The sequence below is a fragment of the Electrona antarctica genome, assembly GCF_951216825.1.
Source record: "Electrona antarctica genome assembly, chromosome: 9".
NCBI lineage: Eukaryota > Metazoa > Chordata > Actinopteri > Myctophiformes > Myctophidae > Electrona > Electrona antarctica.
Genome location: NC_136790.1, coordinates 51490116 through 51517253, shown reverse-complemented (window position 1 = coordinate 51517253; position 27138 = coordinate 51490116). Strand labels below are relative to the sequence as shown.

At 44.3% G+C, this 27138-nt stretch overlaps 1 protein-coding gene across 3 annotated transcripts in view; it reads right to left on the bottom strand.

Moving 5' to 3' along the window:
- Positions 1-19836, bottom strand: part of sfmbt1 (Scm like with four mbt domains 1) — a 39162-nt gene extending 19326 nt beyond the window's left edge. For 2 of the 3 annotated variants that reach the window (XR_013790771.1, XM_079509850.1), the window contains exons 1-9: positions 19722-19836; positions 11066-11136; positions 9599-9693; positions 8323-8560; positions 6989-7077; positions 5754-6012; positions 4141-4238; positions 3363-3464; positions 1372-1540 (exon numbers count right to left, since the gene is read on the bottom strand). Coding sequence is in view for 2 of the 3 variants with exons in the window: in XM_079509850.1 (XP_079365976.1) it covers positions 1372-1540; positions 3363-3464; positions 4141-4238; positions 5754-6012; positions 6989-7077; positions 8323-8560; positions 9599-9693; positions 11066-11090 (1075 nt within the window). In the remaining variant the exon portion in view is untranslated. Of the gene's footprint in view, positions 1-1371; positions 1541-3362; positions 3465-4140; positions 4239-5753; positions 6013-6988; positions 7078-8322; positions 8561-9598; positions 9694-11065; positions 11137-19649; positions 19695-19721 lie in introns of those variants that run through there. The other variant, XM_079509851.1, reaches the window with a different exon arrangement.
- Positions 19837-27138: the final 7302 nt, after the last annotated feature.

The following is a 27138-nucleotide window of genomic DNA, read 5'->3' as shown; positions in this document are numbered from 1 at the left end:
CACAATACTTAGTTTAAACAGTCAAAGTCCTGCCCTGGAACCCTGGGAGGAACAGAGAACAACACAATACTTAGTTTAAACAGTCAAAGTCCTGGCCCTGGAACCCTGAGGAGGAACAGGGAACAACACAATACTTAGTTTAAAGTTAAACAGTCAAAGTCCTGACCCTGGAACCCTGGAGGAACAGGAAACAACACAATACTTAGTTTAAACAGTCAAAGTCCTGGCCCTGGAACCCTGAGGAGGAACAGGAAACAACACAATACTTAGTTTAAACAGTCAAAGTCCTGGCCCTGGAACCCTGGGAGGAACAGGAAACAACACACAATATACTTTAGACTTATAGAGTTATTGTAAACAGCAGTACAACCACATTCCCCAGACTGATGCTTACAGTTACAACAGGCTATATGCTCCTAAATCGTAATAGTAGTGAGTGATAATGACAAAATAATAATAAGACAGTGGAGTGTGCGCGCCAGGGATTAGTCTGTTGTTGAGTTACAGCGCCTGCTGTGGCTGAATGATATACAGTGTGTATTGTACATCCTAAAACTTGACACAATATGCCAAACACAGACATTCAGTTCAGTATGGCTGCATATTTGCAGAGTAGAAATGAGCAGGGCTGAATTTGGTGACTAATCCAGTGGTTCTCAATCTCTGGCTCGGGACCCCCAGGGGGATGACAGTGAAGTGACAATTTAAGGACCTTTTAACCCATTTAGGCCTGACGTTGAAATTTAAAAAATGACCCCAAAAATGATATGTAATTGGCCGCCGACCCCCATCTGAAAATATGTTGTTCCAGGGACCTCCCTCCCCAGAAGCAAAGATTTGAGTTAAAAACTTAAATATATATTCCAAATTTGTGCCACATTTTCACGATTTTTAAAAAATAGCAGACCTACAAGCTCGTAGCGTGCCACTCTGTGGCGCGCTATGATCTTGTAGATCTGCTATTTTTCAATAGCTACATTATAACATAATGTTTAAAACACCAAAAGGGGTTCCCACCCAAAATGGGTTGAATACCAAATCGGCCAAATTGTCACATATTACGTAGGAAACATGAAACTAGCCGATCTACAAGCTCACAACGCCTCGCCCCAGCAAAATTAGTTAATATAGCGTCACTGCTCACAATCACTTTTTGGAGAAAAAAATAACCTGGATAACACACACACACACACACACACACACACACACACACACACACACACACACACACACACACACACACACACACACACACACACACACACACACACACACACACACACACACACACACACACACACACACACACACACACACACACACACACACACACACACACACACACACACACACACACACACACACACACACCTGGAGGGGGGCTGAGGGGGATCCCGTTCTTGAGGCACCACTGGGTGGGGAAGATCCCCGGGCTGTCCCTGTGGCACAGGAAGCTCCGCCCCCTGCCGCCGCCGCCGCCGCCCTGGGACTCCTCACAGAGGTCGTCCATCCTCACCAGGAAGAAGAGCTCGTCGAACACCTGGAAACAAAGATGGTGGATTTAGAAATACACACCGTCTCAACTGTGGCAGTTTTCGGTCGCCAGATCTCACGAGAGTGTGTCTCTCTCTCTAAACAAAATAAATCAGGTCAAATATTTAGTTCAGTGACCATGGGGCTGAAGAATGGTTCAGAAGCTGTGTCCACATTCACTTCTCCCATTGGAAATAATAGACTCAAACCTAATTCCAGAGATCTTTATTTTGTGTGTGTGTGTGCGTGTGTGTGCGGTGCGCTTGAGGGTGAGTGTGCGTGTGGGTGCGTGCGTGCGTGCGTGTGTGTGCGGTGCGCTTGAGGGTGAGTTTGAGTGTGAGTGTGTGTGTGCGTGCGTGCGTGCGTTGGGAAGGAGGCAGTGTGAGGTCAACTGGTCAACGTCCATTCATTCTCCATTGGTTCAACAGGGTGACCTAGCTGGCCCTCTGGTTGCCCACCATCTGGTTCAACCTCGTCACGCTAGAAAAGCAGCAACATAAGTCTTCCTTCCACACACGTTTCAGGTGTTCAGAAGAGGCTGAGAAATCTGCCGGCCTTTGGGTGAAAGGGGACTTTTAACTTCTTGAAATGATAAAAAGCCAAGGCTTTTGCACACCTAACAAGCGGCAGGTGCAGGAGACTGACAACCAAGTGCCCGACGTCATGAAAAAGAACAAACGCCCCGCACGCTGTCTTCAAATGCAGTGAAAAACTTTAATAGGGAAACAGCATCTTTATGAAGATAGCCTCTTTATGAAGATAGCCTCCATATAAAGATAGCCTGATGAAGCCTCCATATAAAGATAGCCTGATGAAGCCTCCATATAAAGATAGCCTGATGAAGCCTCCATATAAAGATAGCCTGATGAAGCCTCCATATAAAGATAGCCTGATGAAGGCCACATAGGCCAAACCTTGATGTTTCCCTATTAATGTTTTTCACTGCAACTTCTTGAAATGAAAAAATAAAAATAAAAATAAATGGGTTCGACACAATCTAGGAACCCATCGTCAAAAAAGAAAAGAAAAAAACAGCTCCCTCCTTGTTTTTGTTTCCTTGAATTTGCCTCTGGAGGCGTCTCCCAATACAGGATGTTGACCTGTTGGCTCCTCCCAATACAGGATGTTGGCCCGTTGGCTCCTCCCAATACAGGATGTTGGCCCGTTGGCTCCGCCCTAAGCCCTCCTCTTCCACTGGGGCGCTTGTGTTTTCATTCCCGCTAATCCCCAATGCACACACGTTCTGAATGCCCCTGCCGACAGATTCAGTAGCGCCGCTTGGAATCTGTTCTTGAGAGATTAATCGAGACATGAATAGAACGGCGCCGAGTTGGCTGAAGAGACACACTTTGCAACACGGCTCGGCACGGCGGCTCGCTCGCCTTACGGCGCACCTCCAGTCGTTTTAACTTTAGCGGACCCTTTTACACCACAGGATTTGACAACGCCACTTCCGCATTCCTGGAGTGCGGAAGTGCCCGGGGAGGCACCAGATGACTGGAAGGGAACCTGTGGAAGTGCCCGGGAAGGCTCCAGATGACTGGAAGGGAACTTGTGGAAGTGCCCGGGGAGGCACCAGATGACTGGAAGGGAACCTGTGGAAGTGCCCGGGGAGGCTCCAGATGACTGGAAGGGAACTTGCTGAAGTGCCCGGGGAGGCACCAGATGACTGGAAGGGAACCTGTGGAAGTGCCCGGGGAGGCACCAGATGACTGGAAGGGAACCTCCTTCCGGTCTAACGTTTGGTCACATTTATCCCCAAGAAGTCACAATATGCATTTTGGGGGGCGAGAATAGAATATGGAGGTTTGTGTCCGTCAGACGGTTACCTTGGTGACCGTTGCAGGACGGATGGAGATGGCTGCAGCGGGGTCAACGGCCTCCAGTTTCATCCCTTCCTTAAAACAGTGAGAGGCCATGGCAGGTTGCTCCTGTCACACGCACACGCGCACAAGCACACGCACACGCACACACACACACACACACACACACACACACACACACACACACACACACACACGGATTAAAGCATAATAATATCTTTGTCCTTTTGTCGTGTGCAAGGAGAAACACACTAGCACTTAACCAAATAACACAATATGGTATACTTATGATTTTGGGGGTCCTTGTTCCAAAAACTACTACTACTGAGTGAGAACTACTGATTTAGAAGGCATTTGTAGAATCAGCCTCAGATCTATTAAGTATTTAACGGGTCATTCATTGGTCAATAGGAGATAGACTCTCTCTCTGATTGGCTCAGGAATGTGACAAAAACAAAACAAATTCAATTAATTCAAGGACAATAATAATGTAGACAATAAGTCATGTTTTGGGTGAACTACTCCTTTACCGAGTGAAGTGAACAAAGGATGAGTGTGTTCTGCTACCTTGCTGAACACTTTAACCATTATTTTAAACTCTAGCTGTTGAAAAATAGCAGATCTACAAGCTCATAGTGCGGCACCGAGTGCCGTGCTACGAGCTTGTAGATCTTCTATTTTTTTTTTTTAATCGTGAAAATGTGGTGGATATATCTTTGAATATATTCTTTCAGAGCGAACATTTTGTGAAGTGAACAAAAGATGTGAGTGTGTTCTCTGCTACCTTGCTGAACTCCTCAGTGAGGGCAGCATCTTGAGGCAGTTCACCGATCCTCTGTCTGACCTCCTCCCACTCTCCCTCTGTCCTCAACGGCACCACGTCTGGAAAAAACACACACACACACACACACACACACACACACACACACACATCAGCCAAAAACGGAAAAGAACAATCTGAATAATATTCATGATTCGCTGTGTTTTTGGCATCGTTTCAATATCGATGCCGTCAGGCAGAAAGAAACCTTGCGCCTCCATATTTCAACCCTTTGTTTGTTTGTTTGTTTTTTCCATAAATTACTACCACACTCCTGACAGTTTTCTGAAAAAGCTATGTTTCTATGTCAGTCGTTCTTCGATTTCTCAAAAATAGCAGACCTACAAGCTCGTAGCGGTTGTAGAGGTTGTAGATCTGCTATTTTTCAATAGCTAAAGCATAACATAATGCTAACACCAAAAGGGGTTCCCGCCGAAAATGGGTTAACCAGAGGGGCAGGGGGGGGGGGAGTCAAGACCACAATTTCGATTTCTAATGCAATTGCCAAACCGCAGAGGTTACATTTTGAATCTCAAAGAGAGATGTTCTAGAGGTGACCTCCCCGGAAAAACAAGCAAGCTATTCTGGTGCAGAATCAATCGAAGGTACACGCTCACAAGACAATACACTCCCTCACTGCATTCCATCTTTGTCACCACCCACCCCTTATCTTCAAGCACTCAAAAAAAGAAACTGCTTTTTACAAAATAATCAATATAGAGTCCCAGTGTCCGACAAAGGACTATCTTTGAAATTTAAAAAAAGTAATTAATAAAAGCGACACTGTTGCTGCTAAAGGGGCGAATACACATTCCTCCTGTCAGCTAGCTATAGCGAGCATGTGAGCAAACCTTATCCAATTATAGCCCAGTAGCTATAGTGGATCCTGTCGACATCAAAAGCATCACAATTAGCAGATCCACAAGCTCGAAAAAGGATCTGCCGAGCTCGGCAGATCGGATAAGGTTTGCTCACATACTCGCTAGCTATAGCTGACAGGAATGTGTGTTCCTGTTGTAGCAGCCACAGTGGTGCTATTGGTGTTATTTTTGTATTTTAGATAGTCCTTGGTCGGGCACCGGGACTCCTCAAATTTTGTAAAAAAGAAAATGCAGTTTTGTCCGTTGTTTCAAGTAGGGCTTTAATTCAACCCATTCAGAACGGGAACCCCTTTTGGTGTTTTAAGGATTATGTTATGCTTTTGCTTTAGCTATTGAAAAATAGCAGACCTACAAGCTCATAGCGCGGCACCGAGTGCCGCGCTACGAGCTTGTAGGTCTGCTATTTTTTTTAAATCGTGAAAATGTGGCGCAAATCTTTGAATATATATTCTTTCAGAGTGCATGTTTTTAACTCATATGTTTGCTTCTGGTCCCTGGAACAACATATTTTCAGATGGGGGTCGGCGGCCAATTACATATCATTTTTGGGGGTCCTTGACATGAAAATGTTTGAGCACCACTGACATAGAAACATGGGTTTTTCTGAAAACTGTCAAGATTTAGAAGACATTCGTATGAATCGTCCTCAGGTACAAATTAAATTAAAAATAAAGTAGTAGAGGGGGTGTTACTGACCTGCGGGTGGCCTGAGGGTGCAGCCGTGCTCCTTGGCCCAGCCGGGCGGGTGGAGGCGTGGGTGGAGGTAGTAGAGCCAGAGGGTGGTGCAGGACGGTGCCGGGGGGAGCCCCTCGGTGCCTAGGAGGCGGAGCTTCAGCCGGCCCCCGGCGTTCTCCTCCACCTCGGCGGCCCAGGCCGCCGTGGGGTCGGTGGCGTCCTGGAGCTCCACGTAGCAGCCGGCGCACAGCAGCTCCACGGGGTCTGCACCGCGCCGCGGCTGCATGGGGGAGGGGTTACAACCGTTACTGTTACGGTCTGCACCGTGCCGCATGGGGGCAGTGATGGAAAAAGTACTCAATTGTCTTACTTAACCCATTTTGGGCGGGAACCCCTTTTGGTGTTAGCATTATGTTATGCTTTAGCTATTGAAAAAAAGCAGATCTACAAGCTCATAGCGCGCCACCGAGTGGCGCGCTACGAGCTTGTAGGTCTGCTATTTTAGAAAAATCGAAGAACCACTGACACAGAAACATAGCTTTTTCAGAGTTTTTAGAATCTGATCTCAGGTCAAAATGGGTTAAGTAAAAGTACCAATACTACTACTACTAGTAAATCTACTTAGTTACTTTACACCACTACTCTCATCCTGGGGCGACAAGCAAAAGTAAATCAAACAAAGCCCGCCAGGCAGGCAGGCAGGCAGGCGTTGGCCCAGACTGGGGCTACAGTGCAGTGTTGATTTTTCGTCGACTAAAACTAAGACGAAAAATGTTCGTCGACTACCTTTTTCCATTGACGAAAACTAAATGGAAACTAAATGAAAACTCAGCTATGATGACTAAAACTATGACTAAATATACTGACAATTTCGTCAACAAATAAAAACTGCACTAAAATGTTTGGAAGGGACTAGTGGACAAGAGATCCAGTATAAGTCCTTTTACACTTGGTTGCATGCTGAAAATAGCTGATCACAAGCTGAGCTTGTAGATCTGCTATTTTCAGCAAGTGAAAAAAACAGTTATTACGACGGCATCATACATTTTAGTTGACTAAATCAACTGTATATTTAGTCGACTAAAATTTTACGACATTTAGTCGACTAAAACTAGACTAACACTAAGACATTCCAGGTGACTAAAATGTGACTAAAAAACTAAATGAAAGCTACGACTAAGAGTAAAACTAAAATCAACAGTGCTGCAGTGAGTGTTTCCAGGGCCCCTCCCTCTCTCTCCATTCCTTCTCCTCACCAGCTCCAGCAGGCTGGCAGGAGCACTGCACTCCTCAGCCAAGACCTTCTCCAGCAGACACTCCCAGTTCTTCTGTCTCTCTCGCACACCTGGAAGCAGATGTTGCACATACGCGCGCGAGCACACGCGCACAAGCACACGCACACGCACACACGCACGCACACACACACACACACACACACACGCGCACACGCACACACACAGAGTCCAACTTTTATTGAAGTGCAGATCATGGGATATAGGCCTAGGTTTGAAATTTAACTGTTAATGTTTCATGTTTTACTGAACAGTCAAAATATTAAATACAGTATACTACAGTCAAATCCGGCCTGTTCATTTTAACTCAAAGTTGAATTATCTATTTTAAACGGTGGTGTATAATTATGTTATACAGAAATCAATATGTGAGTGCGTGCGTGTGCGTGTGTATGTGTGAGTGCGTGCGTGAGTGTGTGTGCGTGCGTGTGTGCGTGCCGCCCTCACCCTCCTGGGCTCTCATAACCTTGCGTGCGTGTGTGCGTGCGTGTGTGCGTGCGTGTGTGTGTATGTGTGTGCGTGCGTGCGTGTGCGTGTGTATGTGTGGCGCCTCACCCTAGGGCCTGTCACAATTATTATGTCAATCTTTTTTCAAAAATAGCGAAAACAGCAGCATCTATAAGCTTACAACTTATTCCGCTATTTTGTAAATTATTTGGACAGAAATAATTATTAAATAACCCTGTGCAATTTGTGATTACGAAGCATAAAAAAGACACAAATTGTAAAGTTACAATTTGTGTGTGTTTGTGGCGGTTCACCCTCGGGGCTCTCATGACCTTGTGTGTGTGTGTGTGTGTGTGTGTGTGCGTGTGTGTGTGTGTGGCGGTTCACCCTCGGGGCTCTCATGACCTTGTGTGTGTGTGTGTGTGTGTGTGTGTGCGTGTCTGTGTGTGTGGCGGCTCACCCTCAGGGGCTCTCATGACTTTGTGTGCGTGCGTGCGTGCGTGCGTGCGTGCGTGCGTGCGTGCGTGCGTGCGTGCGTGCCGCCCTCACCCTCCTGGGCTCTCATAACCTTGCGTGCATTCGTGTGTGTCCGTGTGTGTGTGTGTGTGTGTGTGTGTGTGTGTGTGTGTGTGTGTGTGTGTGTGTGTGTGTGTGTGTGCGTGCGCCGCCTCACCCTCGGGCGCTCTCATGACCTTGTGTGTGTGTGTGTGTGTGTGTGTGCCTGTGTGTGTGCGCCGCCTCACCCTCGGGCGCCCTCATGACCTTGTGTGTGTGCGTGCGTGCGCTTGCCGCCTCACCCTCGGGCGCCCTCATGACCTTGTGTGTGTGTGTGTGTGTGTGTGCCGCCTCACCCTCGGGCGCCCTCATGACCTTGCCCTGCTGGCGGCTCCAGCCCAGCGGGTGCAGGTCGGCGGTCATGATGTCACACCAGAAGTCGGCGCGCCGGTCGTCCTGGTAACCCTCGTAGCGCAGCAGCAGCAGCTGGCCACAGGTGGTGATGATGGACGCCACCCAGTAGGACTGGCCGCGCTCCACGCACACCTCCAGCTTCATGCCCGGGCTCAGGCCCGTCTGCAGGCCCTGGTCCACCTGCACCGCGCCACACACACACACACACACACGGTGGAGGAAAGCACATGAGGTACCTTTACTCAAGGGATGTACTTAACCCATTTTGGGCAGGAACCCCTTTTGGTGTTTTAAACATTATGTTATAATTTAGCTATTGAAAAATAGCAGATCTACAAGCTCATAGCGCGCCACCGAGTGGCGCGCTACGAGCGGCGCGCTACGAGCTTGTAGGTCTGATATTTTTGAAAAATCGTGAAAATATTTATTTCAGAAAACTGGAGGATTTAGAAGATTTTTTTTAAATTTTGAGGTCAGGCCTAAATGGGTTAAAGTAGTAATATCTCAAAATTTGTATCACTTTATTTTTATTTTTGAGGGGCGCTAGCCACTCCTATATACAGGTTAATGGTTGTTTTTAGTTCAATGTTTGTTTTAAAAACGCCATTGACAATGAAGAGAGTTTAATGTTTGTTTTTAGTTCAATGTTTGTTTTAAAAACCCATTGACATTGAAGGGAAAATGTACTCATCTCGTCCCTAACACAAACATTAAATGCCATTAACAATAAAGAGAATTTAATGTTTGTTTTGTCACTGTTTGTTTTACATCACCATCACATCACCTAATCAACATGAGTTAGACTTTAATATATTAGCGCCCCTAAGAGAGTCTCTGTGACACATCTAGGGGCCACAATCTGCATTTAAAGATTTTCCTAGAAGCTTTGTCATTAGTAAAATGTCATTAAGGTTTTGAGATATTATTGCTTATAGCTACTTTAACACATTTGATCCTTTGACGGAGTGGTCCGTCAATTAAAATCCAACTATTGTCTGCCTTTGTCAGAATTCTCTGTCAATTAATCTACTCTATCGATATGAAACGGTTTAGCTGAAAACCTAGGTTGCTTGCTGAAAACACTTGCTGAAAATAGCAGATCTACAAGCTGCGACGCGCTGTGAGCTTGTAGATCGGCTATTTTCAGCATGCAACCAAGTGTAAAATGACTTATACTGGATCTCTTGTGCGAAATCAACAACTGCTTAGAGCTCTCACGTGTTTGAAGGCGTGATGGGGAACAGACACGGCCCCGCTCTCCTCCAGATAGTCGTCCCAGTTGAAATCACACGCATCCTGACCCATGTCCCCGTCTAAGAGCGCACACACACACACACACACACACACACACACACACACACACACACACACACACACACACACACACACACACACACACACACACACACACACACACACACACACACACACACACACACACACACACACACACACACACACACACACACACACGTGTTAGTCAATAACTGGCCGCTTGACCTTGACCTGACGGACCATCAGATAGCCCTGTATGTCAGATTATTGAGTTGAGGTCAATTCAGACACACAGCCTGATCGTTACAACATCACATGTTTCAAAACTTTTCAGGAGTCAAATAAAAAAAAAAGCCAAAAGTAGCAGATCGACAAGCTCGAAACGCGTCACTACTTTTCCGTGCTTTTGTGTGACTCTGTAGTAGGGCTTTCACTGCTAGTGATTTGTACTAGTCGACTAGTTGCCTAGTTTCCTAGGTGACTATAGTCGACTAGTTGTTTAACTAGGCCTACCTATTACGTAAAAAAAAGTGTGGGGGGGGGGGGTTAATAATAGTTGTACATTTAAAAACGGTGTACATTGGTGACTATAACTATAATCTAGCATTCTAGCTGATTTTGAGGCCTACAAAAACGGGGAGAAAAAAAACTAAACTTTTTTTCCCCTTTTTTTGAGTGGTGTAAACCACTCCAACAACTGGCTTTGTTAGTTTACGTGTCCACACGTGTTTGTTCGTACCAAAAAAATAACATAAATCATCAAATAGTACCAACCAAATTTGCTGACTTTATAGACACTTTATCACACCCGTGTGAACTGAGTGGTGTAAGGTCTTAGCCTGTCTGACGTAATGAAATCATGTCTGACGTAATGAAATCACACCCGGGTGAACAGGGTGAACATAGCAACCATGCACATTTTTTCTGCACAAACAAAGCCAGTTGTATGAAATCACACCCGGGTGAACAGGGTGAACATAGCAACCATGCTCATTTTTTCTGCACAACAAAGCCAGTTGTAGGAGTGGTTTACACCACTCAAAAATGAGCATGGTTGCTATGGTCACTCAGTTCACACGGGTGTGATTTCATTACGTCAGACATTACGTCAGACCACAGCTGATCAGGCTATATAATACCTTACACCACTCGGTTCACACGGGTGTGATTTTTTCTTATCAACTAGTCAACTAGCACCAACAAGGTCGACTTCACTAGTGGATTTACTAGTCGACTAGTTGCTTAAAGCCCTACTCTGTGTATGATCATGTAGTAACCGTTAATTTGTGGGGGAGGGGGGGGGGGGGGAGACAACAAACACAGGAAATCTCTATATGCAGATAAGAGGTTTCTGCCCTACGTGTATATACAGTACATCTCATGCAGTCTGTCATTAAATGTATATCTTACCAGACTCCAGCGACTCCTGTTTCATATTGGCACGCCCTCCCTCCCCTAACGGTCGGCCACGCCTGGAAGCTCTGAGGGGAGGAACAAGGGAAAAAAAAGGTAGATTATTTTCTAGGGAAGATAAGTGAACAATTGATGCAACAACCCTCTTGCAGCAGCCAACACTTGACAGGAGAGCTACAGTAATAACACTGAACACAGAAGAGAGAAATGCACGTTTTCTTTCTTTCACTATAGGGACAGTTTGGCAGAAGACACTATACTAGTTGTAGAAGCCATCCTCACTGTTTTCAGTGTTTTGTATGTGTATTTATTATTATTATTATCACAATTGTTGTAGTTATCATGTGGCATTATTGGGTATTGGTTTGATGGGCTATTATGTATTTGAATCACTGTTTGGACACCAGGGGCACGCCTCCCCAGGCCTAATTGATTGACGGAGAGCATATGTAGGCCTGGGTGATTGGGGAGATGCACACATGCACCTGGTGGACAAACCAGTTTTTACCAGACAGACAACACAGAAGAGACAAATGCCAGAAGGAGCTGTTTGTAAATGTACCATCACTTCACTTTAAAGGAGCATTGATTTGGGTGATTTGGAAAACCACCCAGTCCGCCCCGGTAACAAAATGTGCACATGCACACTCTACAGTGGGGGGAAGTGCAACAGGCCAACAGCATGTGCACCAAGGCTCGATCATGATTGGAGGAAGGCCCCTCTCATCCTGATTGGATGAAGGCTTTGCCACCCGCCACCAAAACTGAAACTAGGGTTTTTTGACCCCAGGGGCTCACTGGGGACAGGGAGGAACTCCTTATATGGTCAGCACACTCTATAGTAGGGAGGATTATCCCAAAAAAATAAATAATAATAAGTGGTATTTGAATGAAGTGAAATCACTGAATATACCTTTAAAGGAAAGTAACTACAAACAAAAATGACATTGATCCTGTGGACAATCTGTTTCTTTGATCTGCGTACATCCATAGTCCCACTCCCTACTAGGTGCATCAGTGGGTTTTGTTGGCTAAGGTAGAAATGTTTGGAACCAACCAAGAGTGAACTAGTGAAACTCTGTTTCAAATTGTTAAGGGACGCTTCCCAATTTGGACAAGACAACAAGAAAACGACGGCAAAGAAATAAACTCAAATTGAATTGAATTTGATACATTCCCAAGTTGTTTGTTTTTTTTTAGAAATGAAAGATGTTTAATAGATCTCGTCTCGTCTGAAACTCGAAATGAATATGAACGTTCAATCATTATTATGAAGCCATGCCAAAATCCCAAAGCAAAGTTTTGTCTGCTCTTTTCTTTATAAACGTAATCTTAACAGCCCAAGAGATAAAAGCTGCCATCCGTGGCATTAATATTCTAAGCAATCCCTCCATTCCCGGACTTGAATCAATAGAGAAGATGTGAAGCAGTGAATAAAATGAGAAAATGGCACGGCGCATTATATCTATCATTCATTAGAGGCAACATTTACCACCAGAGTGAGAAAGCAGATGGTCTCCATCTGACTGGGAACCCTATTACTAGACCATGTTAATATCTCTTCCAAACCTAATTTAGGTTCGAAAAAGGGAGCTCGCAACCATCATTTTTAACACATTAACCCATTTAGACCTAAGTTAGATTCTACAAATGCCTTCTAAATCCTGACAGTTTTCTGAAAAACCCTTTGTTTCTATGTCAGTGGTGCTCAAACATTTTCATGTCAAGGACCCCCACAAATATATGTAATTGGCCACCGACCTCCATTTGAAAATATGTTGTTCCAGGGACCTCCCAGAAGCAAAGACTTGAGTTAAAAACGTTCGCTCTGAAAGAATATATATTCAAATATTTGCGCCACATTTTCACGATTCTTCAAAAATAGCAGACCTACAAGGCACTCGGTGCCGCGCTATGAGCTTGTAGATCTGCTATTTTTATCTGCTATAATAGCTAAAGTGTAACATAATGCTAGAAACACCAAAAGGAGTTTCCGCCCAAAATGGGTTAAGACCTGAGGCAGATTCTACAAATGTCTTGACTAAATCCTAACAGTTTTCTGAAAAACCCATGATGCTAATCATTGTTGTCGATCAGAAATCTCTTACTGCAGTAAGTCCACATTTTAACTTCGTAAATGAACACCCTGCTTCATACTCTTTATGGAGGGCAAGTTAAACCCCAACCAACAAAAGAAAATGGTCAAGTAATCAGAGTGCAAAAAAAATCACACCCGTGTGAAGTGAGGGGCGCTCTTATCATCCTACATCATTATGACATAAACATGTCTATTTGCTCAGACACTATGACGTAAAATTCTCCATTTATTGTCAATGGGAATTTAATGTTTGTGTATAGTACGGAAATCTACACTAATAGCTGAATATAGGAGGGGCTAGCGCTCCTCAAAAATAAAAGATGAATAAAATAAAGATAAGCTTGCTTATCGTCACCGTATTGAAAATACAACATGTGTAGTTTAGTGCAAAACATACTAGGATACCAGATAAACAACACCAAACCTAGCATCTGTCTAGTGTCTAAACAGATCACCACACCAAGACATGAAACTAACTAACGCAACGAGAGAAAAGAGAGAGAGAGAGCGAGAGAGAGAGAGAGAGAGAGAGAGAGAGAGACAGAGGGCATGTATAATAGTGAAGAGGGCCAGAGCGATGGGAGATGACAATAGTGATGAGCGTGGTGTATGGGGATGCCGAGGGGAGCTGCTCTGTCACGGCACCTCCATTCAGCTGGCCTGTCAAGGCCTTTTGTCACATCTGACGTCTCCATTAAAGACGGGCCGCTGTCACACACACAGCCTTATGACCACCGGCCGGCCGCCGCGACCCCAGCGATCCTCTGGGGATCAGCGCCGCCTCTCACCCTCGACCCCGAGACTCCCCGTCTCGGTCGCCCCTGACTCCGTCGCCCCTGACTCTGTCTCTTCCTTTTCTCCATGATTTCGTATTAAAAAAAAATCACACCCGTGTGAACTGAGTGGTGTAAGGTTTTATATAGCATGATCAGCTGTGGTCTGACGTTTGGCTAGGTAGGGTCGTCTTCTGATGTGATGATTTGTGACTATGAAGTTGATTCAGCTGGAGTTTTTGTCCGATGTGAGGTATTATATAAGGTAAGGTATTATATAGCCTGATCAGCTCTGATCTGACGTAATGAAATCACACCCGGATGTGATTTCACAACTGGCTTTTTTTGTGCAGAAAAAATGAGCATGGTTGCTACGGTCATCCAGTTCACCCGGGTGTGATTTCATTACGTCAGAAATTATTTTGAACATAGCAACCATGCTCATTTTTTCTGCACACAAAAGCCAGTTGTAGGAGTGGTTTACACCACTCAAAAAACTGTTAAAACATCCACTCGCACGGAAATGTGTATTGCTTGTGAGGGCATCAGTATACAGTGATTCTATGAGTGTCATTTTCGCAATTTCATTAAAGTTTTTACAGTGAAATCTGAAGCTGCAAAAATCTGATCTACAAGCTCACAATGCCCCGCAAGCTTATGATTCTGCTATTTTGAGGTGCATGACACTGGCCCAAACCACATCCTGCTGCCACTCCTTGCAACAAAACAAACCACACCAATGCATGGAGTTGCATGGCGACCCTCTGGTGTGGTTAGGGCTTTAGTATATAAATGTGTTGTTTAAAGGACCACTTCACCACTTTTCAACCCATCTTCACGTAATAGGTCCTCAATAATAATCATGATAAAATACCACCATTCTTTTCTACTCAGTCTGTGTCTCATAGGAGGGCTGTGGGCAGTTCGGAAACCCGTCCACCAGTGACATCATCGTTAGGCAGATTTTTTTTAAACAAGATGTTTTTTACTAAAATGTTTAGATTTTTATCATCGTGAGAACGATGGCTTCCTTTTTCGCATTGCAACTTTTCAAGACTAGAAAGCCTGCGGTTTCTGTTAGCTTGGATTCCCCATTGATGATGTCACTGGTGGACGGGTTTGTAAACTGCCCACAGCCCTCCTATGAGACACAGACCGAGTAGAAAGAAATTGTGCCATTTTATCATGATTATTAGTGAGGACCTATTATATGAAGATAGGTTGAAAAGTGGTGAAGTGGTCCTTTAACTCTAATTTCAACACCTAAAGCTAACCTAGTCTAAATGTCTTGTTGTAAACACATCTCTGAAAAATCTTTTAACACGGTCTTCCTTGTGAGGACCAGTTAAATGGTCCTCCCAACTATGTCAAATGTATCATATTCTACTATACTTCTGGGGACATCTGCTCCTCTCATTGTGTTGTTTGTGTGTGTGCGCGTGTGTGTGCGAGCGCCTTATGGGGGGGTCAGACTCCCAAACATAAGCGTTGATGAAAAGAGCAACTTGGAGGCATTTCCAGAGGTCCTCCAAGTTGGGAGGGATTAGTATATAACAACACATTGATCCTTATCTTCAGGCCAATATTATACATTCTAACCACCACACAACTTTGGAGTTGTGTCTACAACTACCAACACCACTTGAAGATAGTAACTATCTGCTTGGATACAATTCCAACAGCATAACTATTGATATTTAGAGGCAGGGTAAGTGATATGATTTGGTTAAAAAGGATTAATAAACCTAACAAAATATATTTTCAGTAGTAGTTTATTCGGCACACACGCACGTCATTCCGGGGTATGTATTGAGACCTTTCTTTTGAAATTTCTGGCAATGAGCTTTGGAGATTTCCTGGAATACTTCTTGCTGCATAAGATGTCTGCTATTGCTCCACTGACTGAACAGAACAGAGGCTATAGCAGCCTTGAAGCACGCGCGCGCGCGTGCGCGCACACGCACACACACACACACACACACACACACACACACACACACACACACACACACACACACACACACACACACACAACTTCCCTGTTTCATAAAACGGGTTCACACACAACACAAGCCACAGCTTCTTCCAGCAGCTCTCCTCTCTGTCTCTGCATCACCAGCTAGACTATAGCTGCGATGATGGAACTAGAAAAAGAAGGGCTACAAACATATCATCTATGTCGGGTGGAAAGTGTCCACTAGGGCATTCACTTCTAGTCATTTTTACTAGTTGACTAGTTGCCTAGTTTACTAGTCGACTAGTTGTTTAACTACCTATTATGTAAAAAATAAAATAAATTAAAAAAAATAACTTTTTTTTTTTTAATAAATATTTGTACATTGAAAAACTGTGTACATGGTGACTATAACTATAATATACCTGATCTTGAGGCCTACAAAATCGGGGGAAAAATAAAAAAAATAAACTTTTTTTTCTTATCAACTAGTCAACTAGTACCAACAAGGTCGACTAGTGGATTTACTAATGTCCACAAGGGAATACTTTTCAGGATTCAAAAACATTACGCAGATCCACAAGCTTTTGTGATGCTGTAGTGTGATGAAGTAGGCAAGGTCGTTCATTTACAAACAAACAAAGAATAATGAGGTTTCAACGATATGTGTGCGAAACACAAATATCACGTCTCACCTAGGCACTGGATCTCACACTAATTTTGACCTGATGGTCAAGATTCAATTTATCCCCCGAGCGAGCAGGCTGACTCCGATGGTAAAAAAAAATGCAGCACTTTAGCAGGAAACCGGGTTCAATTCCGAGGAAAAGAGGAAAGTTATAATGCTATAAGCTTTAAGTTTGTTATATCTTTGCTGTATCTTTGTTATATCTTATATCTACAAGCTCTACGAGCTTGTAGGTCTGCTATTTTTTGAAAAATCGACTGACATATTAGAAACATAGCTTTTTCAGAAAACTGTCGGATGTAGAAGACATTTTTAGAATCTGATCTCAGGTCAAAATGGGTTAAGGGGGTTCCATGTGGTCAACAGCTAAATGATGGAGAGTTGGTAACCAAATGGACCCTTATTTAGATCTTTAACTCTTGGGAGTGTAAAATGAAACCAAATAGACCCGAATGTAGCAGAATTGTTATTTTGATCAACGTTTGCCTGTCGTCTCTCCTATACCTACCAACATCAATGCAGCATGGAATTGTGGACAAAATCGTATCCAACCGACAACAAAACATTCAAAGTTTTGGGTCTGAGTGGATACATCTCATCAATGGGTAAGTCTGTGGCTCAGGTGCCAAATAAATAATGGAGACCATTAGACCATTGGTTGAGAGACAGTGCAGGGATATGTATAGACATGTAGTATAGGATGCATAGCAAGTGTTACTGAAGCACTAATCTCAGCCCAACACAACGGTGGTCCCCCAGGTTGATTCTTAGTCAGAGTGGTGGTCCCTCACCTCGTTCACATTCAGTTGAAAACCCCTGCCCTACTTGATCATAGCTTACAGTACTACAGTGTCACACAAAAAGCATCAAAAGGCAATGCAAAGCGACACGTTTTGAGCTTGCAGATCAGCTACTTTTGCCATTTTCTTTTAAATTATTGTATCCCTAAACATAACAGTTTTGGACATAATGAGGTTTCCACCCGATGGACGCTATCTTCCCTGAGCGATTTTTGTTTGACGAATCCTAAAAGGCAGACGTTCAATGCCAAAAATGTGATGAATTGAACAAGGTGGAGCCTCTTGTAAACAAGTGTAAGGCTTAATTGGGTCGTCCACTCACAGTTAACAGTCTTTGTATTGAGTTTGTGCTTGAAATGTACTGTAATTCTGCAAACCGTTAATAAATATTTCAATCAATCAAAAATACCATTACATTGTTAATAATCGCAATAATTTGTACGACAAATTAATTGTCAAGTAAAATGGCATCATCCTGACAGCCTATCCCCCCCCCTGCACACACTGTGTATATTGGATCACATCATATTTGGCAAAGCTACTGAGCATTCACACTAGTTTGTATTGAGCCAAATTTTGCACCCGCAGGAAATGCTATATATGATCGAAATGGATGGTGGTTAAGAAGTGCAAACACAAAGCCAAACGAGGCAATAGAAATTACTATAGGAATAATATTACATCAACTGTACGTTCAGTCATGATTTGACCTGGGACATTGATAACACAAGAATGCTATAGTTTTATGCATGACGTTACGTACAGTAAAAGGTTTTAATGTCAGCATTGTAAATGTCACACGGTTTGAGATGAAGTGACTGGGAGGTCTGTTTTTTTTCCATAAATGAGCAAACACTATCATGAGTGGTTTCTATTGTTAGAACTGCAGCGGCCGGGGTCTTGTACATTGTAATAAATCAAGTATTAATATTAGAGGAGAATGGGCTTCCCGACAACAAAGGCTGGCAATGGAACTCAACGTCAAACTGCAGTGATTCCACTGCTACTACAAAACCCTATACGGTTGACTGGCATAACTGTGTCCAATGTCAATTTTCAGCCAAACCATTCCCCACCATATATGGATGCTGGGGTTTAAGTGGTTAAAGTGGGGTCTGGCGGGGACCCCTGGCTGGGGGTCCTTGAGGAGGTTCCCAGCAAAATCGAGAGCTTGGAAATCTGCTTAAAATAATTATAAATAAATAAAAATGTTGAAAAAAAAACATTTTACAGCACAAATCTTGTAGCTTAATGCCGGGGGTCACATCATGGCACTACATATTTTCAGATGGGGGGGTCCAGCCAGGGTCCTGAATCCATGTCATGATACAAGGTTCAGAAGCTGCTGGGGTCTCTTTGGCGCGTCAGTGAGTGAGGGGATGCATGTCGAATTATACTCCGTCCGTACAACGGTGTCGCTCGGTGCCAGCCAGGAGGATCACTCAAGTTGCACAATAGGGGAAGTTGGACCCGAAGAAGAGAATGGGTTGGTTGCTAATATTACAACAAGCCAGTGAGTGTGGAAATGAGTCAATATGCTCTGGTAAAAAAAACTAGAGTGAATTAAAAAATAATATTAAGTTGCACGGTTGGTTGGTTATTGTTTCCTGCAACCTTCATTATGTAAGACCATCACATCTAAATTAAATAAAATAGCCTATACACAGAAAGGGAATTCATTCTACACGATCTGTCACGGCTTTCCGCGTAGATTGTTTTCCTTAAATGACTACACAAAACCGTTGTGTAGCCTAGTATTGACGGGCGTCGCTCGATCGCCCCGGCGCAAGAATCTCTCTTGCGGAATCTGTTCTTTTCGGTATAAAGCGACAGCTATACAATCTTATAAATAATAATAACCGCACCGCAGCATTCATATCATTTCAGCAGCCGCGGCTTTGCAGAGAGGCAGAGAGAGAGAGAGACTACGTGCATCATGGTCTTAACTTTCAACACTGAGCAAGTGCGATTATATCATTTCATGATCATCATGCGATTATGATGACCACGTCTTATCACACAGGCCTACATGTGTCCTCCAAAAAGGTGCGCGTTGGTCGGTAGTGGGGGTGGGGGGGGGACACCGCACATGTATGCTAAAAGACGCCTCTTGTGATCAAGTCAAGTTAGCGTGTTTCAACGTCACGATAGAGAAAGCTAGCGAGCGTTGCATTATAAGAGACCCGAGAGATCCCGAGTCATCTTTTTTTTCTCTTTTTTTTTTTTTTTTTAGAGACGGGAAAAAAGCCCAAATAAAAAGCAAATTACCAAACACCTCCACGGATCGCTGGCCCACGTCGTCCTGCGTGTGAATGTTGAGTCGCAGGATGCTCGACTTACCCGTAAAATAGTTTTTCAAGTGTCTTTTCGGGGGGTCCGTCCGCTTTCTTTCCGCCTGTGCTCTGCTGCTGCTCAGTTCAGTTGCACGACCTCATTCCAATATGGCACAAACCGCCACTGCGCATGTTCTGCCGCCTGGCTGTGTGTGTGTGTGTGAGTGTGTGTGTGTGTGTGTCGACTCGTCGCCAGTGTGTGTGTGTGTGTGTGTGTGTGTGTGTGTGTGTGTGTGTGTGTGTGTGTGTGTGTGTGTGTGTGTGTGTGTGTGAGAGTGTGACTGTGTCTTTTCAACACGCGCACAACAATAACATTTTATAAATTAGCCCCCCAAATCTAAACCCAATGCGCGGAGAGACAGTGTGGAAAGAATTGATCGTGTGGTGATTCGTGTCCACTTTCTATTTAGCTATTTATTCCAAAAAAGGGAATGATTTGTGTCCCGAATATGAGTCTAGGGGAGGTTTATTTTTTCCCCCGTGGATTCAACACTTTGTTAATGTTGAACTAGAATACATGTATTGCACTGCATGCCACATAATATAGCCTAGCCCTAGAGATGCACTTTCGACAAGTATAGGTTACGATCTCTCTCTGGAGTCTGGACAGAAGTGGAGAAGACTGGCATTCTTATTTTTGTTGTCTTTTAAAGCCGTGTATGGCTGGAGTATATATTGGCCTATACAAATTGGTTTAATTTCATTCACCCGCTACGTTATAGCCTAGAAGTAATTTCAAAAAATGAAATGCGAAACGACAATAAATGGCAAAAAAAAACAATGAATGGACCACCACTTTTATTAAATCGCTTTAAAACAACATCCTAGTAATAATTGTACAAATGCGATGACATTTCGGCACTGTCACCGCATGTCTTAATAATAAAATAAAATCATGAATCACACAAAGTCGCCGGGCCGGGGTTTAGGGAGGGGAGAAAAGAAATGCAGGACCCCGTATGAAATATTAAACCTATTGCAAAAGCATTTTTGTTTAGTAAAATGCTGGACAACGTTAGCTAGAGAAGCCTAATCCGTTCCCTGGAACAGGTTTTGTCGCTTTACTTCGACGATGTAGGCTAGAATGATACTGCTGCTTAGGCTAATCCCCCCGACAATATCACACGTAGTGCTTTAGCACATTGTAACAATAGAAACAACACCGAGATAAGAAAGAAATGATCAAGGCTCTTATAGGCGTTAACAGTCAGCTCGAAGAAAGAAAAACAGAGGCGTCAAGTCAATTTTATTCAAAGTCCTTTACTGTGTTATTGAGGTCGAGTCGCGAGGTGGGTTTTTTTTCTTCCCTAAAATATGTTTTAGATTATAAAACTGGTCGACGACGGGGCAGGTTTGGTTAAAAACAGTATACGGAAAATAGAGCCATCGTGGTTTAATTAAGCTTTTCACGAGGTCTACAACTTTAAAACTGCTGTGCAAAACAAAAAGAAAAAGGGCTATTTTGCAAACAGAAACAGCTATATCAGCTCCCTGTCGTCAACTTAAGGGGTTTTGTTGTATCAGTCAAGGCCGGTGCATGACTCCTTCTTGTCTCAATGTTATGTCATCATAATGTGTCACATTATGAATTGCAGTGTGACTGACTGTGTGTACAGGCTACTGAATGATAGGGTGTTTTATTTAGACTGAGGAGGACTGTAGGACAGGACACGATCCGTACGCACTGCAGGAATGTCGAGTCGACTCGATCCTGCTCTCTCTCTCTCTCTCTCTCTCTCTCACACACACACACACACACACACACACACACAATAAACGCCGAAGTGCGATTGCAGCACCTGACCCCTAGATGGTAGTAAAGTCCGCCACCTGCCTCACCGTCACCCACCCTCAGGCACCCTGAGCCTCAGCCCCCCCCCCCAGGCCCACCCTAGCTAATGTATTGACTGTAGAGGAGCTGAGGAGTGGTTCCCCTAGGCCAGCAATGCCAGTGGGTCAGAATCAGATTCGGTACCCATTCGTGGTTGAGTCTGAGAAACATTTGAATGGGTCACGAGTACAATCTTTGGTTTTTAATTAGGCCTATTATTGTTTAAAAAGATCCCAACCCAAAACAGAACCTAAAATCTTCGTGGATTAATTTTTTTTTATAATAATGGTCAAACTAATTGCATTAATAGGCCTACCCACAACAAATATAAAATGATAAAAAAAAAATAAACCAGTATAAGACGCCCTGAGGGCTAGAAGCTATAGCCCTTTAGGGGCTCTGAAACTATACAGGTCTGGGGATGCCCATATTTTTTTATTGACGTTTTTGGGCCGGGTAGGGCAAAACATGTGTGCTAATTACTAATTAGTAAGGCCAGGTGGGGCCTCGGGCCAGCCCAGTTAATTAGGGCCCAGGTAGGGCCGGGCCTTAATTGCCGGGCCTTTTCGCCAGCTGCCCGGCGCGGCTGCGCTAATAACTTTAGGGCGGCCCTGTCTAGAGTTTGAATGGACAGGTATCAGTCAAAAGGGAGACATTGAAGAGACAGGAAGGACGGGTGGGGAACGATCATCATCTGGAATGTCAGAACAGGTCAGCTCCATATATGGAGATCTAAGGGTTTGAGGTTTGAGGTCAGATGTAGAGTTGCTGGCCGGCTCCAAATATATATAGATCTAGGTGATGATCCAGTCTTCTCCATGAGTAATAAGTAATCAAGTGGGGAAGTTTCATGGTGATAACAATTTAATGGTATGGTTTTGCCCACTCAATTCATATTATATATTATTATTCACATTGAGTGGGGGTATGTGAGTAATAGCACCGAACCTCCCCCAGAAATCCATGAAGAAACCTGACAACTCCAAGATTTTAAGAGTGCAGCGGACTCTAGTGGTGTGAATCTGTCATTGCAGAACTCTTCCTAAAGGCACTGGTGTTACATTGATTAGAGTTAGACATTCACAAATCAATCATTGTATGAATTTGCATGTGTGTGTGTGCGTGTGTGCGTGTGCGTGCGTGTGTGTCCGTCCAAATGTCCCCACACAGGTATGGGTTAGTAGAATATGAGAAATAGACATTGTGAGGACCATTTTTCTAGTCCTCCATTTTTCTAGGTTTTTAATTAGAAAAAGATTCAGTTTGGTATTAGAAATGTAGAGGTTAGGTTCAAGGGTGACAGATACTATCATGCTGGTATGCCTAATTTACACTTAGTTAGTTGCGTGCTGGTGTCATGCGCTGACAAATAGCTGATCTACAAGCCCACAACACATCAACGCAACTGCTGTGCAACATGTTGTGGGCTTGTAGATCAGCTATTTTTTCGGCTTTTCAGCTTATATGATAAAACAAAAGGTATTTTAAAAAATCACACCCGTGTGAACTGAGTGGTGCAACTACACATTTATTGTTATAGTTACTGTACATTAGAACCAGGAAAGCATCTGTGTCATAAGTACTCTCCGCATGAATTCAGTCTCAACAGTGTCATTTGAAGGTAGGTCACTCAGGCGTTGAAGGAGCGGTTTCCTTCAACGACGTCACATACTGACCATAGCAACCATGCTCGTTTTTTTGGTACGAACAAATACGGGTACGCGGGTACAAAGCCAGTTGTTGGAGTGGTTTGCACCACTCAAAAATCACTGTCTTAAAATGTTGATGTGTTCATCATCATCATCATCATCATCATCATCATCATCCAGGCTCCGCTGGGTTGGACTGGATTTCTTCCACCGGGAACGGTCCATGGGCGATGCCGAGCGCTTTCATGTCAGCCAGACGGCAGTCTGCCAGGTCTTCTTAGCCTCTTAGGCCGTCTGGTTTTGTCCACTCTAAGTTAATCAACATTACTTTTTTTCCCAATCATTATCTTCCTTCCTTACTACGTACGTGTCCGTAGTACCATCGCAGTCTGCCTCTCCTCACCACTTCCACTATGGCCTCCACTCCCATCCTCTCCATCTCAGCTCTGCACTGGTCTTTCTGTCCCTCAGTGACACACCTCATGCACATCCATCTGATGATCATCCTCATCTCTGCTCTGTTCTTTTTATTTTTGTTTTAAATGTTTTATTTTTGTGGCTTTCGCCTTTATTTTTATTTTTTTAAAAGAGGGACAGACAGTAGGCTGACAGGAAATGGGGGAGAGAGATGGGGGGGATGACATGCAGTAAAGGCCGTCGGGATCGGGAGTCGAACCCACGGCACACTGCCAGACTCAGGCTACCGGCCAAGGTGCCTGGACCCCTGAGCCACGGCCCAGGCCATCTCTGCTCTGTTCTGCTCCACCCTCAGGGCCCGATCTAGAAACTAAGGGGATAAAACCTCATCTCGGTTGTTCTTGTGACATCTTCAAAGTGAATGTTTAAGCTATATTCCTTCTGTCTTTCAGTAGGACTTTTTGGGCTTTTTATGCCTTTATTGATAGGGAACAGTATAGTCAGACAGGAAAGGGGGAGAGAGATGGGGAGTGACCCGTGGCATGCCGTCCGGCTGATGTGTTGCTTTTTTATGGCATTTTATAACACCTTTCTAGTCAGGCCTCTATCTTGCGCCACCCCTTATCCCTAAACTTATTTGACTTTTTTTTTACTCTTTTAAAACATTTTAAAATAGTTCCTAGCTAATACATCGACGCGTTGTGAGCCTGTAGATTAGCTGTGACCTGAATGACAAAATTAAATTTCTCAATTAGAGGCTCTATTAGATTTCTCTGTTGGGTCTGGAGCTAAAATAATATTTTTTTTAGGAACCACCAAGTCAAAATGAGGTTGAAGATCGCTAATTCCCTGCCACGCCACCATGGGTGAAGAATAAGATACAGGACCATGAAGTGGGAAACGGTTGGTTTTAGCAGGAGTTCTAGGGACCTCCCAGAAGCAAAGCTTTGAGTTAATAACTCAATAAATGAACTTGTAGATCTGCTATTTTTCAACAGCTAAAGCATAACATAATGCTTAAAACACCAAAAGGGGTTCCCGCCCAGAATGGGTTAAACAACGTACCCGTCGATAGGATGTATTTCTGTGTACAGTATGGGGACCTCATGTATTGGGCATAGCAGTGGCAGTGGACATTCTGTGGCCATAAAGCATATTATTATCAGTATATTATCAGGATAATATCTGGTTAAATGGTAAATGGTGCATTTATATAGTGTTTTTATCCAAGGCGCTTTACATAGATTCTGCATACATTCACCCATTCACACACTGATGGTGGAGGAAACACCAACCTGCACATTGGGAGCAATTAGGGGTTCAGATTCTTGCTCAAGGACACTTCGACATTATGAATTGCATTTTTTTTTAATGAATTGCATTTTTATAGCGCTTTTCCAGGTGCTCAAAGCGCTTTACAATGGTTCATTCATTCATACATTGGGAGGTGAAGCGGCAAGCAGTCGATGCCAGCGTCCTCACTTCCCACATTCACACAACAATGGTGGCAAGCTCACACCGACCGACTCATTGGAGCCAGGCAATGTAGGGTTCAGTATCTTGCCCAAGGACACTTCGACATGTGGACAGGAGGAGCCGGGATTCGAACCGCCAACCCAGGGATCATTGGACGACCTGCTCTACCTCCTGAGCCACAGCCGCCCCAATTAACTCTGGGGGAGCCCGGGATTGAACTGGGAACCTTGCGGTTCCCATCTGGTCACTACACCTGTTATCTCCTCAGTCATTATGAATGAATTAGACGTGTGTTGGTTTCTTATAAAGGCACATTTGCGTAGACCAGGGGCTCTTCAATAGGGGGTCCGGGACCCCTAGGGGGTCCTCAGAGCTACTACAAGGGGTCCACCAAATCTTTGAGTGATGGGGATTGGGAACATTAGCAGAAAATAGCAGATCTACAAGCTCCCAACCCTGAGTTGTCAATTAACAACTCACACCCAGGCCTTCATGACATGACGAAGCGTTTTTTAACCATTTCCACTCACCTCTGTAGATCTGTTGAATCCCATGGCGGTCATCTGCTGGCAGCTGGAAGTCCTCAGTCTCCAGCATCCAGTGGTTGGAGGGATAGATGATGGACGATGGGTCTTTGGGGGGTGATCCAGAGCCCAGCTCATGGACCGCTATACCAGAACCACATCAACGAAACCTGGATGGATGGAATTGATGGATTTGAGGGGCAACATGGGAACCCTGGGAGGCTGTGGCTCAGGAGGTAGAGCAGCGGTGGCCGAACGGATTGCGGAGCGGTCTTGATACCGGAAGGTCGCCAGTTCGAATCAGCGGTCCAACACGTTAAAATTACCACCGCTGAAGTGCCCTTGAGCAAGGCATTGAACCACTACCATGAAATGTTCTATGAGCAGGGCCTGGCTGGAAACAAGTTCTTGAGCTTAGCCCAGATACCCTGGGTAAATATAGTAACTTTGCTTTGCTTTGCAGGTCGTTCAATGATCCAGGGGTCGGCGGTTCGAAACCTCGGCTCCTCCTGTCCCCATGTCGAAAGTGCTCTTGGGCAAGACACTGGACACCACAGTGATTGCCACCATTGGTGTGTGTGTGTGTGGGAAGTGAGGACGCTGGTGTTGACTGTTCGCCACTTCACCTCCCAATGTATGAAAACTTCAAAACTATGAATGAATTGACCATTGTAAGTGCATTGAGTAAGCACGAAGTGCATAGAAAAGTGTTATAAAAATGCAATCCATTATTAGTAAGAAGAGCTATTCTATGTGGACAATGTGTTTGGACTGTGGAATGATGGAGTCACTCCCCCGAGTCAGTAGATGGCAGTAATAGTAATACGCCTCCTCCACCTCTATGATGCGTCACGAATTATTAGCATAGAAGAAGAAGAATGATGCAGCAGCCAGTGCAGACACAGACGAAGAAGAAGAAGAAGGAGGACATTCCGACACGACACACACTACAGTCAGGTGGGTTCAAAATAAACATCATTTTCAGGGTTTTACATGCAAACAACGGCCGGGGAAACAATGGTGAGCGAGCGCAGGCAGCAACACGCCCTAGTCTAGTGCATGTGTGTGTGCGGCGCAGGCAGCAGCACTGCGCCATTCATTTCTGCGTCCACCCCCCCCCCCCCCCCCCCCTGCAAAGAAAGCGGCACGTCGTTGGAACCAACATGCTGCATTCATGCTAATGTCGTTAGCCTCCACGGCTAGCCTTACGTTCTTCTTTTATTTACATTTGTTATGGCCCTTTTGGTGTAAGCATTATGTTATGCTTCAGCAGATCTACAAGCAGATCTTTTAGATCTACAAGCAGATCTTTTAGCAGATCTACAAGCTCATAGCGCGCCACCGAGTGGCGCGCTACGAGCTTGTAGGTCTGCTATTTTTGAAAAATCGAACTGACATAGAAACATAGCTTTTCCAGAAAACTGTCAGGATGTAGAAGACATTTTTAGAATCTGATCTCAGGTCAAAATGGGTTAAAATGGCCAGGTTAAAAGTGACATTGAACGGTGTATCTGTGCCATTTAGAGC